This window comes from Esox lucius, chromosome 24 (genome assembly GCF_011004845.1).
Source record: "Esox lucius isolate fEsoLuc1 chromosome 24, fEsoLuc1.pri, whole genome shotgun sequence".
Classification (NCBI taxonomy): Eukaryota; Metazoa; Chordata; class Actinopteri; order Esociformes; family Esocidae; genus Esox; species Esox lucius.
In genome coordinates, this window is record NC_047592.1 from 27,109,452 (window position 1) to 27,124,989 (window position 15,538).

General features: G+C 41.0%; 1 protein-coding gene across 2 annotated transcripts in view; it reads right to left on the bottom strand.

Moving 5' to 3' along the window:
• sema4f (sema domain, immunoglobulin domain (Ig), transmembrane domain (TM) and short cytoplasmic domain, (semaphorin) 4F) overlaps positions 1 to 12,487 on the bottom strand; it is a 69,569-nt gene extending 57,082 nt beyond the window's left edge. The window contains exon 1 of one of the 2 annotated variants that reach the window (XM_010887666.5): positions 11,672 to 12,487. In XM_010887666.5, coding sequence (XP_010885968.2) covers positions 11,672 to 11,762 — 91 coding nt within the window. In that variant the 5' untranslated portion in view covers positions 11,763 to 12,487. Of the gene's footprint in view, positions 1 to 11,665 lie in introns of both variants that reach the window. The other variant, XM_010887665.5, reaches the window with a different exon arrangement.
• Between the last annotated feature and the right edge of the window lie 3,051 nt (positions 12,488 to 15,538).

Below are 15,538 nucleotides of genomic sequence, written 5' to 3' on the forward strand. Positions count from 1 at the left end.
CCAGCGTTGAGAAGCTTCTTCATGTCAATGAAAGCACATTCTACCATCCAATCAGTCAGTGGAAGCTCATCAGCTAAGTTCTTTGTTGTAAGAGACCTTTGTGACATCAGAGATGAATTATAAAAATAAGCGCTGACTTTATTGAATGTATAATATAGAAAGAGAAATAGTAACTGAATAGAATAACTTACATATACACACACACTCCGCATTTCCACTGGTGCTTTACCCCGGTACCAGGGCTACACTGGTGATTTATGCTAATGTTGGCTGTAGACTTTACATTTGGTAACAAGGACTTTCGAAGGGGCTCAGTTGGGGAGGGAGGGGTGAACTATCAAAGCGATTTGGTTTTCTGGCCTAAGTCCTAAAGTCCGGGGCTTGCCACCAAAGTGAGAGCCGGGCTACTCAGCCATGGCCTAGTGGCCGACAGGCGCTGGCCCGTGTCAATGGAAACTTTAGGCTAAAACACCAGTGTTTGGCACCAGTGGAAACGTGGCAACAGTAGCCCAAGACGTCTTACTGCTCAGACCTGTGTGTGGTCTGTGAGTATGCATCTGTATGTCTGTGGTGGGTCTGCTTGTGTGTGTGTTTATGTGCCTGTTTGCTAACCACAGGGAAGAAATTGTGTTGTTTTAACGAGCCTTGTCTGAATAAAGACCAGGTGTATGTACAATGCTGATCAGACAGACAAGCACACTGGAGAGATGACTAAAATAGACAATTATTTAATATCTATGCATGTACTCTAAACAATGAATGATTACCTCCTTTGAGTTCACCCCACTAACAACAAAAAATGGCTGTCATTAACTTAGATTAAACCTGCAACTGTCAGAGTAGAATTCAGCTGTTTAATGTACTTAAACATCGCCCTCAATGTTGACCACTTCAGCTGCCAGCCTGCTGGATGGTAAGCAGCATTGTTATTGCTTTTTCCACACACAGAACCTAAGCCCTTATCGTAATTAGTCCAAATGAACCCAGATTATTAACAATTGAGTGTTTTTTCCTTTCAAGTCTAGTTATAAAACTTTGGACCTGCACTTTGGACCTGCACAAAAACACAAAGAGAAAGAGAATCAGAAAATAGGACTGGGAACTCAAATGCTTGCAGAGACTTCTGTACGATGGACACACCCTCTGCTACAGTGTTCATGTTTTTAAAGGACCCACACACCTCATCTGGCCCTTACTAAAACAAAGAGATTAGCCAATCAAACCTGTTATTGAGTGTTTGTGGCAGAGCATATAATCATACCATTGTCCCAGAGGCTAAATAGTTTGTAGATTACAATTCAGTGCATTACAATGACTTAATTTAAAGTAGCTAAACTGGAATAACCAGTTAAAATAATTCCTTAAAAATGCAGTAACAAACAAACATATAGCATTGGTTACAACATTGTATTTTAAGTGTATTTATATATTAATTAGTAAATTAATCACCATCACGTGGGCATGATTGAATGTCATTACAGTATGTGTCGCCTAATTCTGGTATGTTTGTGGTAGCCAACCCATTTTGTTTTTACTATGTTCTGCAGAATCTTGCAATTGCGAACCAGTACAAGTCATTACGATAAATGCATAAACAAAATGCGTTATCTGTCTTTTTGCCCAAACCAGACAGACATCTCTAAGACATCTGTAAACATCAAACGCATACATCAATCGAAAGGGGAGAGCCCGGGGAATGCACCGGTAAACATACAGAGACTTAGATATAGCAGAATCCGTCTGGAGTCACCAGTGACGGTTATCCTGTCACATTGAAAATCATCATTACTAAATGGTTGGAGATAAACACATAAGCACTTCCATTTCTATCAGAAGAGTCTCTGGAACATGTGAATGCATTTAGTTTCAAAAGTTCAAAAGGTTTATAACTTGCAATAACAAGTTACGTATCACGCAATACAGTTGTTGAGTGGAGAGAACCAGGCGCAGGCAGAGCACGTTCGAATGTGCGTTTATTAAAGCAAAAAACTAACGAACGGCATACATGGAAAGACAGAACAAAAAGAAGCACTTACCAACACGTATACTGACAAGCAACAATAACCAACAGGGGGAGCAAAGGAGAAACGTTTAAACACTTAAAGATGGAAATAATTGGGACCTGGTGTGCGTGACTGAAGACGTGACAATGAACCAGTCCGGGATGTGTTTGTGAAGAAATGGAAACCAGGAAAAGCAGGAGACGATGGACCCCTCCATCATCCCACCGTCACATTACGGCAATGAAATGCTTGGTTTTCCTACTCCCAACAGTGCAGTTAAAAGTTAAAAAGTAACAGTAATTATAATTTTAAAATATAATAAGATAACACAATCAATCAGTAATAACACTATACAAAAACACACACATCAATAATAATAACTATACAACTATACAACCGTAGAGCAATGTAGAAGTGACAGGTGTGCATGGACTATGGATGGAAGGGAAGCGGGGTTCCCGAGTTGAGCAGCCTTACAGCCTGTGGAAAGAAACTGTCCCGTAGTCTGTTTGTTTTGGACTGAACACTCCTGCACCTTCTGCCTGATAACAGCTTGGTAAACAGTCCGTGGCATGGGTGGCTGGGATCTGTAATGATCCGTTTGCTCCTCCTCCTTCACCTCTCTGTGTGGAGATCCGGCAGGGATGGCAGGTCAGACCTTGTGATGCGCTCTGCTGTTTTAATCACCCTCAGAAGTGCTTTATGGTTGAGGGCGGTGCAGCTGCCATTCCAGGCGGTGACACAGCTGGTCAGGATACTCTGTAGAAGTTGCCAAATCTCCTTAATCGGCGTAGGAAGAAGAGCTGTTTCCTGGCCTCCTTCACCATGACGTTAGAGTGATGAGACCAGGTCAAGTTATTGCTGATGTTGACCTCAAGGAACCTCTCTCTACTGCAGGCCCATTGATGTGTATGGGGGCGTGGTCTCCCCTCCCCTTCTTCCTGTGATCAACAATCATCTCCTTAGTTTTGCTGATATTGAGCTGGAAGTTGTTATCCTGACACCACAAAGTCAGTGACCTTACCTTGTCTCTATAGGCTGACTCGTCATTCTCAGAGATCAGGCTTATGATGGTGGTGTCGTCAGCAAACTTAACAATGGTGTTGGAGACGTGGGTTGCCAGGCAGTCGTAGGTGAAGAGAGAGTACACAGGAGTGGGCTCAACACACAGCCTTGGGGGGAGTCAGTACTGAGAGTCAGTGAGGAGGAGGTGGTGTTGCCCATCCACCTGGAGTCTGCCCGTCAGGAAGTTCAGGATCCATCTGCACATAGAGGGGTCGAGTCCCAGATCCCCAGCTTGTGGGGCACAATGGTGTTGAAGGCTGAGGTATAGTCAATGAACAGCATGTGTCAATGAACAGCATGTGTTCCTTTTGTCCAGATGAGAGAGTGTAGAGTGCCATGGAGTCCTCTGTGGATTTGTTTTGTCTGTAGGCAAACTGTTGCGGGTCAAGTGTTGCAGACATGGAGTCTGTGATGTGTGTTTTAACTAACCACTCAAAGCACTTCATGATGATTGGTGTGAGTGCTACAGGACAGTAGTGATTCATGCAGAGGACTTTTTGCATTTTTGGCACAGGAACAAGGATGGACTTTTTGAAGCAGGTGGGGACCACTGGCTGACGTAGCGATAGGTTGAAGGTATCAGTAAAGACATCAGCCAGTTGGTCAGCACAGACCTTGAGAACACGGCCTGTGATATCAACCAAAGACTAAGGAGTCAGTGGAAAATCACCCTCATCAGGTGTACTTCCAAATACATTCCTTAAAAATGTTGCTAAAAAATAATAAAAGTATGTTCTATATTCAGTGGAGTCTTTGGAATAAGGAAATGTTCTCCCAATCAAATCAAAAATGCCTTGTATCTTTTTGATATTAACTTATCCCATAGACATTTCAATAATATTTATTTTATAGAGCTTCCAAAACAAAAATGTTTGGGGCAGCACTTGTGACTCCTCAAAAAGAGAATATATATGCATGTTGTTAATGTGCCGTTGGATAGTCAGTGATTCAAGACAGTCAGCATTGACACATTTACACAGGAAGCCCAAACCTGATAATTATTTAGCCAATTTGCCTTTTAACCAATCACATAATGTCTGAAGATCCAATGCGAAATGATCCATTGTGATTGATTAGAAAGACCAAATGGTGGGGGAAAAAATCTCTGGCCCTGACAATGAGTTGTGTTGGAGCATGCAAATAGTTTATGGAAATGTAATTTTGAATATTTAGAATATTTTTTGAGATGACGATTGCCTTCCATTGGGTGAAATAGATTACTAACATTCAATAACCAAATCAAATTACTGCATGTTGCTGATTCTGATGGATCTGCACTTGAACACAGAATTTGGTTGGAGGATTTAAAGGATGTAATTTCTACAACGTCAGTTTTTAGATCTCGGCAGAGTTTTGCCCAAACACTGAAGCATGTGTACAATGTCTGTCTTTGTATATTTCACAGTGTCTGTTTTGTATGTGACTCCACCTACTCCTTCCTTCCCTCCTCCCTCTTCCTCATCCTTTCTGCTGATATACAGTAGGATCCACAAAAGGGAAGCGGGAGAGGGAGAGGGTGAAAGAGAGAGAGGGAGAGATGGAGGTCTGACTGTCCAGAGCCCTAGGCAAACACAGACAGCGTGCTTCCAAACTACTTTACCTCTATTACTGACCTGACAAACACACACACGCACACACACAGTGACCTGTAGTAATGGGATGGAGTCAGACAGATGGTCAACAGTGGATGGGTAATAGGCCATGTTTTAAACATATAGGAACAGGCTAGAACCCCTTCATCCAATAACATCATATGCAAACAATTGCTGTTAGTATTCGAGGAGAATCGTATGAATAAATATTGGAATGCAGCCCGTCAAGTTAAACAGTAGACATTTTCTAAATTCCCCATAGATCTGTACAATAAAATAAGAGCACATTCACAGTACATGATGCTGTTTAGGATGCAACCTTAGAAGACATCCAGACAACAGATTCTTGCGAGGGCAGACAGGCCTACAGATCCTCCAACCAATGAATGCCAACCAACTTATTTGAAAGCGACAGAACTCTGTGGGGCTCCCTGTCTTGATTGGTTCTTCTCTCCCTTGTGACAATCCTAACCAAATTTGGTTGATTCTGTCAACAACTTTACCGACCCAGAGTGACCTTTTAAACCTTGATCTTGTCTCCGACCAGTCAACTCTGTTTTTTCTCCTTCCTAGTCAGTCTGGAAGATTTGCTCTCTCAACTGGTTCAGTTAGAGGTCAGCTTCACCAGACTAACCCGACAATATCCCAACATAGATAGCTTTCAAAACCCACCAATACACACCCAAAGATCTCCCAAACAAGCCGAAGTTTATGTTTTTGTGGGTATTTGTAAAAAAAGAGAAACATCCACACCTTAGACAAACACAGACAATTAAGATTTTTCAAACAACGTATGTGGTCTTTGTGAGAACTACATCATCAAGACAACATTGGCGAGACACAAACATACATGAAAATATCATTTTTGTCCAATCTAGTTTGCCATTAATCAAATCCTAACACAGCAAGGGTGAATATTAGTGAATACAACCAGGAATAACATGTATTAGTGTGATTGATGATAATATGCTACAATGAATCACATCAAAATCTAAAGATTTTCAAAGAAACGCTTGATCATGACCCAAATGGGACACTATACCCTATATACTGCACTCCTTTCATCAGAAAGCACTTAAGACTGTGGAGAGGTGTAGTGCATTAAATGTAGAGTGGATGATAAAACCAAAAATCATTGACACTGACCATGTCAACCACTTATCACAGGCATTTTGCTGATATTGTCCATTACAATACCTACAGAAATAAATAATGAACATTTATGCACTCACTACTTCAACTCCTGGATAAGAGTGTGAGCTCAAATGTAAAAATGGTCTATACAGCGTTATAGCATCAGTTGCATTTATTGATATGGCTTGTAGATATTGTATATGGTTATGCACAGTATATATTTGGAAAAGAGGAAGAAAAAAGTAGGGAATGAGTGAAAGCAAAGGAAGAATCTCATCATCCCATGACTTTGACTTGTGGCTGGTCTTAATGTAAAGTATTTATTAGCCACATCCTCCACACACACACACACACATTCTACGGTGTGGTAATAACCTAGAGAACAGGAAGAATCATGGTGAGAGGAAAGGAGGAAATTCCTACACAGGGTCGACCGAGGAATGTCGGTAACGCCGATTGTATGCACGACCCCCGAACTCTCAGCTCCTAGTGACACACAGGGTGTGTGTGAGTGATCGTGTGTGTGCATGAGGTCTCGTCATTCACAAACGGAGGACTTGTGCTATTTATGTATATTTATGCTAATGACATTCTGCTACTAAACAATGAGACGGTTTATGAGAAGATGCATGCTTACGCATCAGGAACGTGTTTGTTTGTTAATACATTTTGCTGACGAATGAACATGGGAGGGAGGAATCCTCTCTGAATAATTGTGTGTTTTGACCTTTTGGAGGCTTGGGACACTATCACTCTCTTCTCTTTTCTGTCTCTCTATCTCATTGACATAATCACACCTCCTCTGTTGTAGTTGTCTTGACACCGACAAGAAATAATAGAACCACTCACTGCGTGGCCTAGGGTACGCCACTGCCTCCGATGCCCATGTAAAGACGCAGCATTGGTTCATATGAAATTAATACCCAATGATTTTAAACGATAAAGAATAAAATTATATATAAAATAATACAATACAATGTTGAGCATTAAAAATGGTGCGTAAGAATGAATCTACCAAAGTCTGCGACAGAGGGATTGAGAGAAAGAGAAACATTATTGTGAGTTTCTGTGGCAATAACTGGTGAGATGGACAGGAAGGAGAACGAAGGAGAAGATTATGAGACTGAACTCGAGACACAGAGAGGAAAAGGGCTTTTGAAGCCTCTCCCCAAATCTACTCACCCAGCCTCTCTACCTTCCTCTCTCCAATTCACTCTCCCTTTCTCTCCCTCTCTGTTTCTTTCTCTTTTCCAGTTCATCCACTCAATAGATAAAATACTTGGACTGCATTTAAAATATCCTCCAGTTCTATAAAGCGCACTGATTTTGACTGGAAACCCAGAGGAACCTCACCAAAAGTAGTGCCCTAGAATTGGGAATAGGGTATAATTTGGGAAAGAGCCTGACTAAAAGCATTTCTGATCGCTTTCCGTATTCCCTTGAAAGCACTTTACCCTGCTAGTATCAGTCAACACTACTCAAACAATAACTCCAAAGGCTCAGAGAAAAAGACAGAGAGGGAGAAAATGGAGAGAATAAATAGTGAGTGAGAGAAAAAGGAGGAGGTGGACAAAGAGGGAGATGAAAGGAAAGACAGATTTAGTGAGCTCACCTCACAGTTAAATAAGTTAGTGGTCCCTAATGACAAACGATACAGCATTTCCCTCAAGTCAAAATCTTCTCACTACATCTCACAATACAATATATTCATAGGCCTATGTTCACAAAGCTAGTCACACATATTGTAGGTGTCTGGAGAAAACCTCACCTACATAACACAGATTTAGGATTCAGGACAACTAAAGAAATAATATTTTTCCATTAATATATATTGAATTCTGAAAATGCAGCATTCTTTTGAATAACAAAATATGTCCAAAAGTCAGAGAGATATATTAGAGTATATTAGAGTCATCTAATGCCTCAGGTAATAACTACATTACATATTTACAACTTAGTCATTTAGCATAATGCTTCTATACACAGCAAGTAGAGTTAACAGCAAGCACTCAAGGGCAGAACAAGAGATTTATCACCTTGTTGACCCTAGTATTCGATCTAGCAATTGTTTGGTTACTTGTGGGATGCTATAACCACTAGTCTACATCCCTGGATGGCAAAACATTAAGTCCCTTGAACTGTCTTTGGGGGAAGTGATTTGTGATGTCACAACATTGTTAGCTGTGGTGGCTATTGTGTTTCGGGGGCTTAATCTGTTTCATGTGAGGGGCATTAGGGCGGCAGGCACTGGAGTAAAACTGACAGGAGCAGAGAGGTCTTGAGAGGCTCTGCGCCCCCACTTGGTTCCATGCCGCATAAATGCACCCCTAATCTATAGTATATATAAGGCGCCTATGGAACCTGGTCAGAAGTGCACATCCGGAGAGTCACCTCTTGCTCATTTCTTTTCCTTGAGGGGACGCAGACTGTCTTTTAATGTCTTTTAGTTTTAATACTTGCTTATTGTGAGGTCAGTTTAGCATTTTAGTGAATGCAATTACACTGACAAAGGGTAGCTAATCCTAGATCAGCTTTATGGATAGGGGCCCTAAAATATAAATATTAATATGGACCCTAGGGGTAAGTTATACAAATAATGCTAAATGTATAGCAATCAGCAGTTAGTTTCAGCAGAACAAAGCAATGACCAGGTCTAATGTAAGAAAATCTATTCGGCTCTGTGACCATCATAACAAACACACATAAGCAAACACACACCACAGGATGGTAATCTCTTACTTTGTGAAATAGCATTTCTTTGATTTATTCTGTCTCTCTCTCCCTTTCTGCCATTTACGTATACTGTAGTACCACTTAATCTCAGCGGTGGGACAGCGTTGCCCAACAGCGTGCGGCGCCGAGAGAGCTCAGACAGACATTGCATCCATTGATTAATCTCCGCGGCAAAGACACGATCGCGCAGTGAGGGATTGCTCAAAGCAGCGGCACTCCAGCGTCTGGATCATTGACATATAGCTTAATATATCGGGAACCGTAAAGTGTGGGGAACCTTAAAGTGTGGGGAACCTTAAAGTGTGAGAAACATAAACTGCTGTAATGTGCTGTTTGACGAAGTGTTCCGCTGTCCGTCCTAACAGCTTCGGACATCTTGACACAAGCGACGTGGTCAGGCTGGGCAACATGAAAACCTTATAGCATTCTAGCAATCTCAGTGGGTACGGTGACGCAATCTATGAATCTCTTATTTATTGCACCCGGGCCAACATCCACCCAACACCAGAAGGCCTGGCACTGTTCGAATGCCACAGACAGGATCTTAACAGTTACATGTAACTGTAACAGCGTTAGTACAACCTGTATTTGAACCTGGTAAGTTGAATGAGAACACATTTCTAATTTCCAGTAATGACCTGGGATCAACTAGGGTTAAGTGCCCTGCTCAGATTTCTTACCTTGCAGCCTGTGGATTCTATCAACCAACCACTCTGTTATTGGTCAGACACTCAACGGTACCTGCCATCCCCCAGTTAGGTAGAATTATGTACTGAATATATACAGTATCTCACAAAAGTGAGTACACCCCTCACATTTTTGCTAATATTTGATTATACCTTTTCATGTGACAACACTGAAGAAATGACACTTTGCTACAATGTAAAATAGTGAGTGTACAGCTTGCATAACAGTGTAAATTTGCTGTCCCCTCAAAATAACTCAACACAAAGCCATTAATGTCTAAACCGCAGGCAACAAAAGTGAGTACACCCCTAAGTGAAAATGTCCAAATTGGGCCCAATAAGCCATTTTCCATCCCCGGTGTCATGTGACTCGTTAGTGTTACAAGGTCTCAGGTGTGAATGGGGAGCAGGTGTGTTAAATTTGGTGTTATCGCTCTCACACTCCCTCATACTGGTCACTGGAAGTTCAGCATGGCACCTCATGGCAAAGGACTCTCTGAGGATCTTAAAAAATGTTTTGTTGCTCTACATAAAGATGGCCTAGGCTATAAGAAGATTGCCAAGACCCGGAAACTGAGCTGCAGCACCGTGGCCAAAACCATACAGCGATTTAACAGGTTCCACTCAGAAAAGGCCTCGCCATGGTCGACCAAAGAAGTTGAGTGCACATGCTCAGCGTCATATCCAGAGAATGTCTTTGGGAAATAGACATATGAGTGATGCCAGCATTGCTGCAGAGGTTGAAGGGGTGGGGGCCTGTCAGTGTTCAGACCATACGCAGCACACTGCATCAAATTGGTCTGCATGGCTGTCGTCCCAGAAGGAAGCCTCTTCTAAAGATGATGCACAAGAAAGCCCGCAAACAGTTTGCTGAAGACAAGCAGACTAAGGACATGGATTACTGGAACCATGTCCTGTGGTCTGATGAGGCCAAGATAAACTTATTTGGTTCAGATGGTGTCAAGCATGTGTGGCAGCAACCAGGTGAGGAATACAAAGACAAGTGTGTCTTGCCTACAGTCAAGCATGGTGGTGGGAGTGTCATGGTCTGGGGTTGCATGAGTGCAGCTGGCAGTGGGGTGCTACAGTTCATTGAGGGAACCATGACTGCCAACATGTACTGTGACATACTGAAGCAGAGCATGATCCCCTCCCTTCGAAGACTGGGCCGCAGGGCACTATTCCAACATGATAACAACCCCAAACACACCTCCAAGATGACCACTGCTTTGCTAAAGAAGCTGAGGGTAAAGATGATGGACTGACCAAGCATGTCTCCAGACCTAAACCCTATTGAGCATCTGTGGGGCATCCTGAAATAGAAGGTGGAGGAGCACAAGGTCTCTAACATCCACCAGCTCTGTAACGTCTTCATGGATGAGTGGAAGAGGACCCCAGTGGCAACATGTGAAGCTCTGGTGAACTCCATGCCCAAGAGGGTTAAGGCAGTGCTGGAAAATAATGGTGGCCACACAAAATATTGATGCTTTGTGCCCAATTTGGACATTTTCACTTAGGGGTGTACTCACTTTTGTTGCCAGCGGTTTAGACATTAATGGCTGTGTGTTGTGTTATTTTGAGGGGACAGCAAATTTACACTGTTATACAATCTGTACATTCACTACTTTACATTGTAGCAAAGTATTATTTCTTCAGTGTTATCACATGAAAAGATATAATCAAATATTTGCAAAAATGTGAGGGGTGTACTCTGTGTATATATATACTATTTTCTCAAACCTCTCTCCCACTGCCCCAAGTAAAATAAGAACACAAGACTTCCACAAACACACATAAACACTTAATATATACACTGTCTAATACACTATAAAGCTTGGATGGATGTGCATTTACACACCTGTCATCCAAATACTCCTAATGCCCAACAAAAAGTCCACACAAACAAAACCTTTTTTCACTCTCATATAACTATACAAACAAAAACCGCCAGTTGGATTCTAATACAATTATTGACCTGGGCATACAGGTCAATCACTTGCTAGACCAACCATTCTAATGATATGCATTCATAGACTGTAAACAGGTGCATACACTTTCAGAAGAGGTTCGAATATATATTCCATTAAGGTACTCTCCATTTCCATAGGAAATACATTTTATATGCTGTAAGGCAGAACCCTCCTTTGTTCCATGTATAAACCTCTGTGAAAAGGGTTTTACATGGAACCCAAAGTAATTCTAGCAGGGGCTCTACCCAGTTCTACCCAAAACCAATAGGGTTCTACCTGGAACCAAATAAGGTTTAATCAAGTGGTTCCTTCACAGGCACAGCCAAAAATGCCTTTTGGAACATTACATTTTTAGCCTAGAGTGTATTAGCTTCTGCTTGTGAAATTATAGCATTTTCCTAGTGGTTAAGATTCACTTGACAAGTTTTTCATCCACATTGTCTAGGGCACTGCCAGGATTAAATAAACGTGTAAAAACTTACGCCTACCTCCAAGACTGCTCAGACTGGCCATCCAAGATCTGGAGAGCGAACACAACACCGAAAGAAGCCAGAAGATCACCCCACCAGGCGCCCTCATTTTCTGCTCCGGACTCAGTCTTAAAGGTAGTGTAGGATCTAGTCCGGTCTGGCCCTTCCTCGGAGCTTTTCACCGAAAGATCCCGACCTCAGCTGAGTCGCATCCTCGGGCAAACAGGCTATAATCCCTCGGTGATACTGTTAGTGTGTTAAGATTAATAAATTCAGGACGTGAACGGTGCACGCGCGAATAATAAATAAAATAAATAAAAATGCAATAAATGTTTTGCCTATAAATGTTATCCAACTTGTTCTTTTGCGTTGAATGACAGGTTAATTTTAATACTAGCTTTCAGAAAGGCACAGTGCACCTATTCCGGGGGAAGTGAACATGAATACGGATAAAGTAAAAGCGACATAGGTTGTTGATGCTATTTTTCTAAACTGAATTCAAAGTATTCACAAGTTATTGATAATTAAATCATTCAGCAATAATATCCTTGGTATTTCGAGATCTAGGTTCTCAGCACAAATAGTGCGTACTCCCTGTCTCTCTTCTCCAGTCCCTGGCGCTGTAAATGACCCTGTCCGACTGATGGTAAAACCGTCCGAATTCAAAACCAATCGAATATTCCACGTAAACAAAATATTTAAACAAAAGGAAAACATCCCCCTCTCGACTTTAATAAAATAAATTCTAGCACAAGTGCTGAACCGATCGCGAAATAGGAGGAAAGTAGTATAATTCGGTCTGACTGCCCTGCCTGAAGATCTCAAGCGCTCTCTTCGTCAGGCTTCTAGAGCACCGCCCCTCAGAAGTAACAGGTACGCTAATGTCACGTGACATTCATTATAGATCCTATAATAATAATAATAATAAATAATAATAACAATCTCCAATGTAGGACTAGAGCTAACACCATGATAATATATAATTTATATTGAGCCTAGAGTTAGTAATGATAATGTTATAAATAGTAGGTAATTTGGCTTTTATAAGGTAGGCTTATTAATTTTAAAAGCTTCACTTAGCTAGCCTTTGAGTCATAGTCTTATAAAATGGGTCAATCTCGATTTACATAATTATTTATATGTATATGTATATATACAGAAATACATATGTACATACACCCCCCCCCCCACCCCCCCCCAACCCCCATTGTATCAGAATTGACATTCACTTTTTGGCTCACCAGCCATTGCGGCTAGTGGTTTTCCAAAGTTACTAGCCACTCAGCATTTTCACTAGCCACCATTTTGTTGTTGGGAAATTATGTTTTATTTGTTTATCAGTGCTACATCGTAGCCTGTCTAGTTCAAACTGTTGGTCACTGTCAATAGGCCTAACACAAATGGACCAGAATCAAACACTGTATGTAGGAAGCGCTCATGGGAGTTGTAGGGATGTAGGTCATAATGTCACTCTCATTGCAATGAGACAACAGTTTAATTTTTATATATATATATATATATATATATATATATATATATATATATATACAGGTGCTGGTCATAAAATTTGAATATCATCAAAAAGTTTATTTATTTCAGTAATTCCATTCAGATAGTGAAACTTGTATATTATATTCATTCATTACACACAGACTGATATATTTCAAATGTATATTTCTGTTAATTGTGATGATTATAACTGACAACTAATTAAAATCCCAAATTCAGTATCTCCATTACTTAAGACCAATACAAAAAAAATATTTTTAGAAATGTTGGCCAACTGAAAAGTATGAACATGAAAAGTATAAGCATGTACAGCACTTAATACTTATTTGTGGCTCCATTTGCCTGAATTTCTGCAGCAATGCGGCGTGGCATGGAGTCGATCAGTCTGTGGCACTGCTCAGGTGTTATGAGGGCCCAGGTTGCACTGATAGTGACCTTCAGCTCTTCTGCATTGTCGGGTCTGGCGTATCGCATCTTCCTCTTCACAATACCCCATAGATTTTCTATAGGGTTAAGGTTGGGCGAGTTTGCTGGCCAATTAAGAACAGGGATACCATGGTCCTTAAACCAGGTACTGGTAGCTTTGGCACTGTGTGCGGGTGCCAAGTCCTGTTGGAAAATGAAATCTGCATCTCCATAAAGTTGGTCAGCAGCAGGAAGCATGAAGTGCACTAAAACTAACTGGTAGACGGTTGCATTGACCTTGGACCTCAGAAAACACAGTGGACCAACATCAGCAGATGACATGGCACCCCAAACCATCACTGACTGTGGAAACTTTACACTGGACTTCAAGCAACCTGGATTCTGTGCCTCTCCTTTCTTCCTCCAGACTCTGGGACCTTGATTTCCAAAGGAAATGCTAAATTTACTTTCATCAGAGAACATAACTTTGGACCACTCAGCAGCAGTCCAGTCCTCTCCCAGGCGAGGCACTTCTGACACTGTGTCTTGTTCAAGAGTAGCTTGACACAAGGAATGCGACAGCTGAAACCCATGTCTTGCATATGTCTGTGCGTAGTGGTTCTTAAAGCACTGACTCCAGCTGCAGTCCACTCTTTGTGAATCTCCCCCACATTTTTGAATGGGTTTTGTTTCACAGTCCTCTCCAGGGTGCGGTTATCCCTATTACACTTTTTTCTACCACATCTTTTCCTTCCCTTCGCCTCTCTATTAATGTGCTTGGACACAGAGCTCTGTGAACAGCCAGCCTCTTTAGCTATGACCTTTTGTGTCTGCCCTCCTTGTGCAACGTGTCAATGGTCATCTTTTGGACAGCTGTCAAGTCAGCAGTCTTCCCCATGATTGTGTTGCCTACAGAACTAGACTGAGAGACCATTTAAAGGCCTTTGCAGGTGTTTTGGGTTAATTAGCTGATTAGAGTGTGGCACCAGGTGTCTTCAATATTGAACCTTTTCACAATATTCAAATTTTACTGAATTTGGGGTTTTCATTAGTTGTCAGTTATAATCATCAAAATTAAAAGAAAAAATAGTTGAAATATATCAGTCTGTGTGGAATGAATGTATACATTATACAAGTTTCACTTTTTGAATGGAATTACTGAAATAAATCAACTTTTTGATGATATTCTAATTTTATGACCTGCACCTGTATATACACACACACACACACAGGGGTTTTCCTGGCTCAAAATTAGGGAAAGGTGGCACCCAAACCGTCGCACCAAAATACTTTATATAATATGTGGCTACACACTTGAAAAAGACAACTATTAAATCTGCCTTGTGTTAAATCTGCCCTGTTGTCCAATGTCCTCCCTGATATCAACCAAAATATATAAGCAATATATTTATTTATTATAGACCTATTAGCATGTTATTTAAAAATAAATATGAAATCACTCATCAGCTATAAAGCAGCCAATATTATTGTTGTCTATTTTCATTGTTATGCTATATTCTTGTTAATATAGACTTGCATAAATATGAAACAGAGCTCTATATATTACGGCCTTGTCACATTATTTATACCTCCATCCTTTCTTTGACACCATATCGTTAATCTCCCTCTCTCTGCCTCCTTCGTCGGGACTAGACTCGGCTGCTGTCGCTGATCCAAAGTTTTCTTCATGTTCATATATTTATATTCTTAGTGACTTTGAGGTTATTACATTTTATTGAAATATTTTGACATTCTTGGGTGTAAAAGAAAACTAAGATCCACTTGTAGGTGCAACCTGGTCTCAGGAACCTACGTAGACTAGTTTACGAAAATCAATGTTGACGTTACGTTAGGTTACATTACAATGCACCACCAAAACGTATGATACACTACGAAATTATTCAAACGTAACATATCTTATGAACGTTATTACAATGTATTAAATGTTACGAGCGCTATTAAAACGTAAAA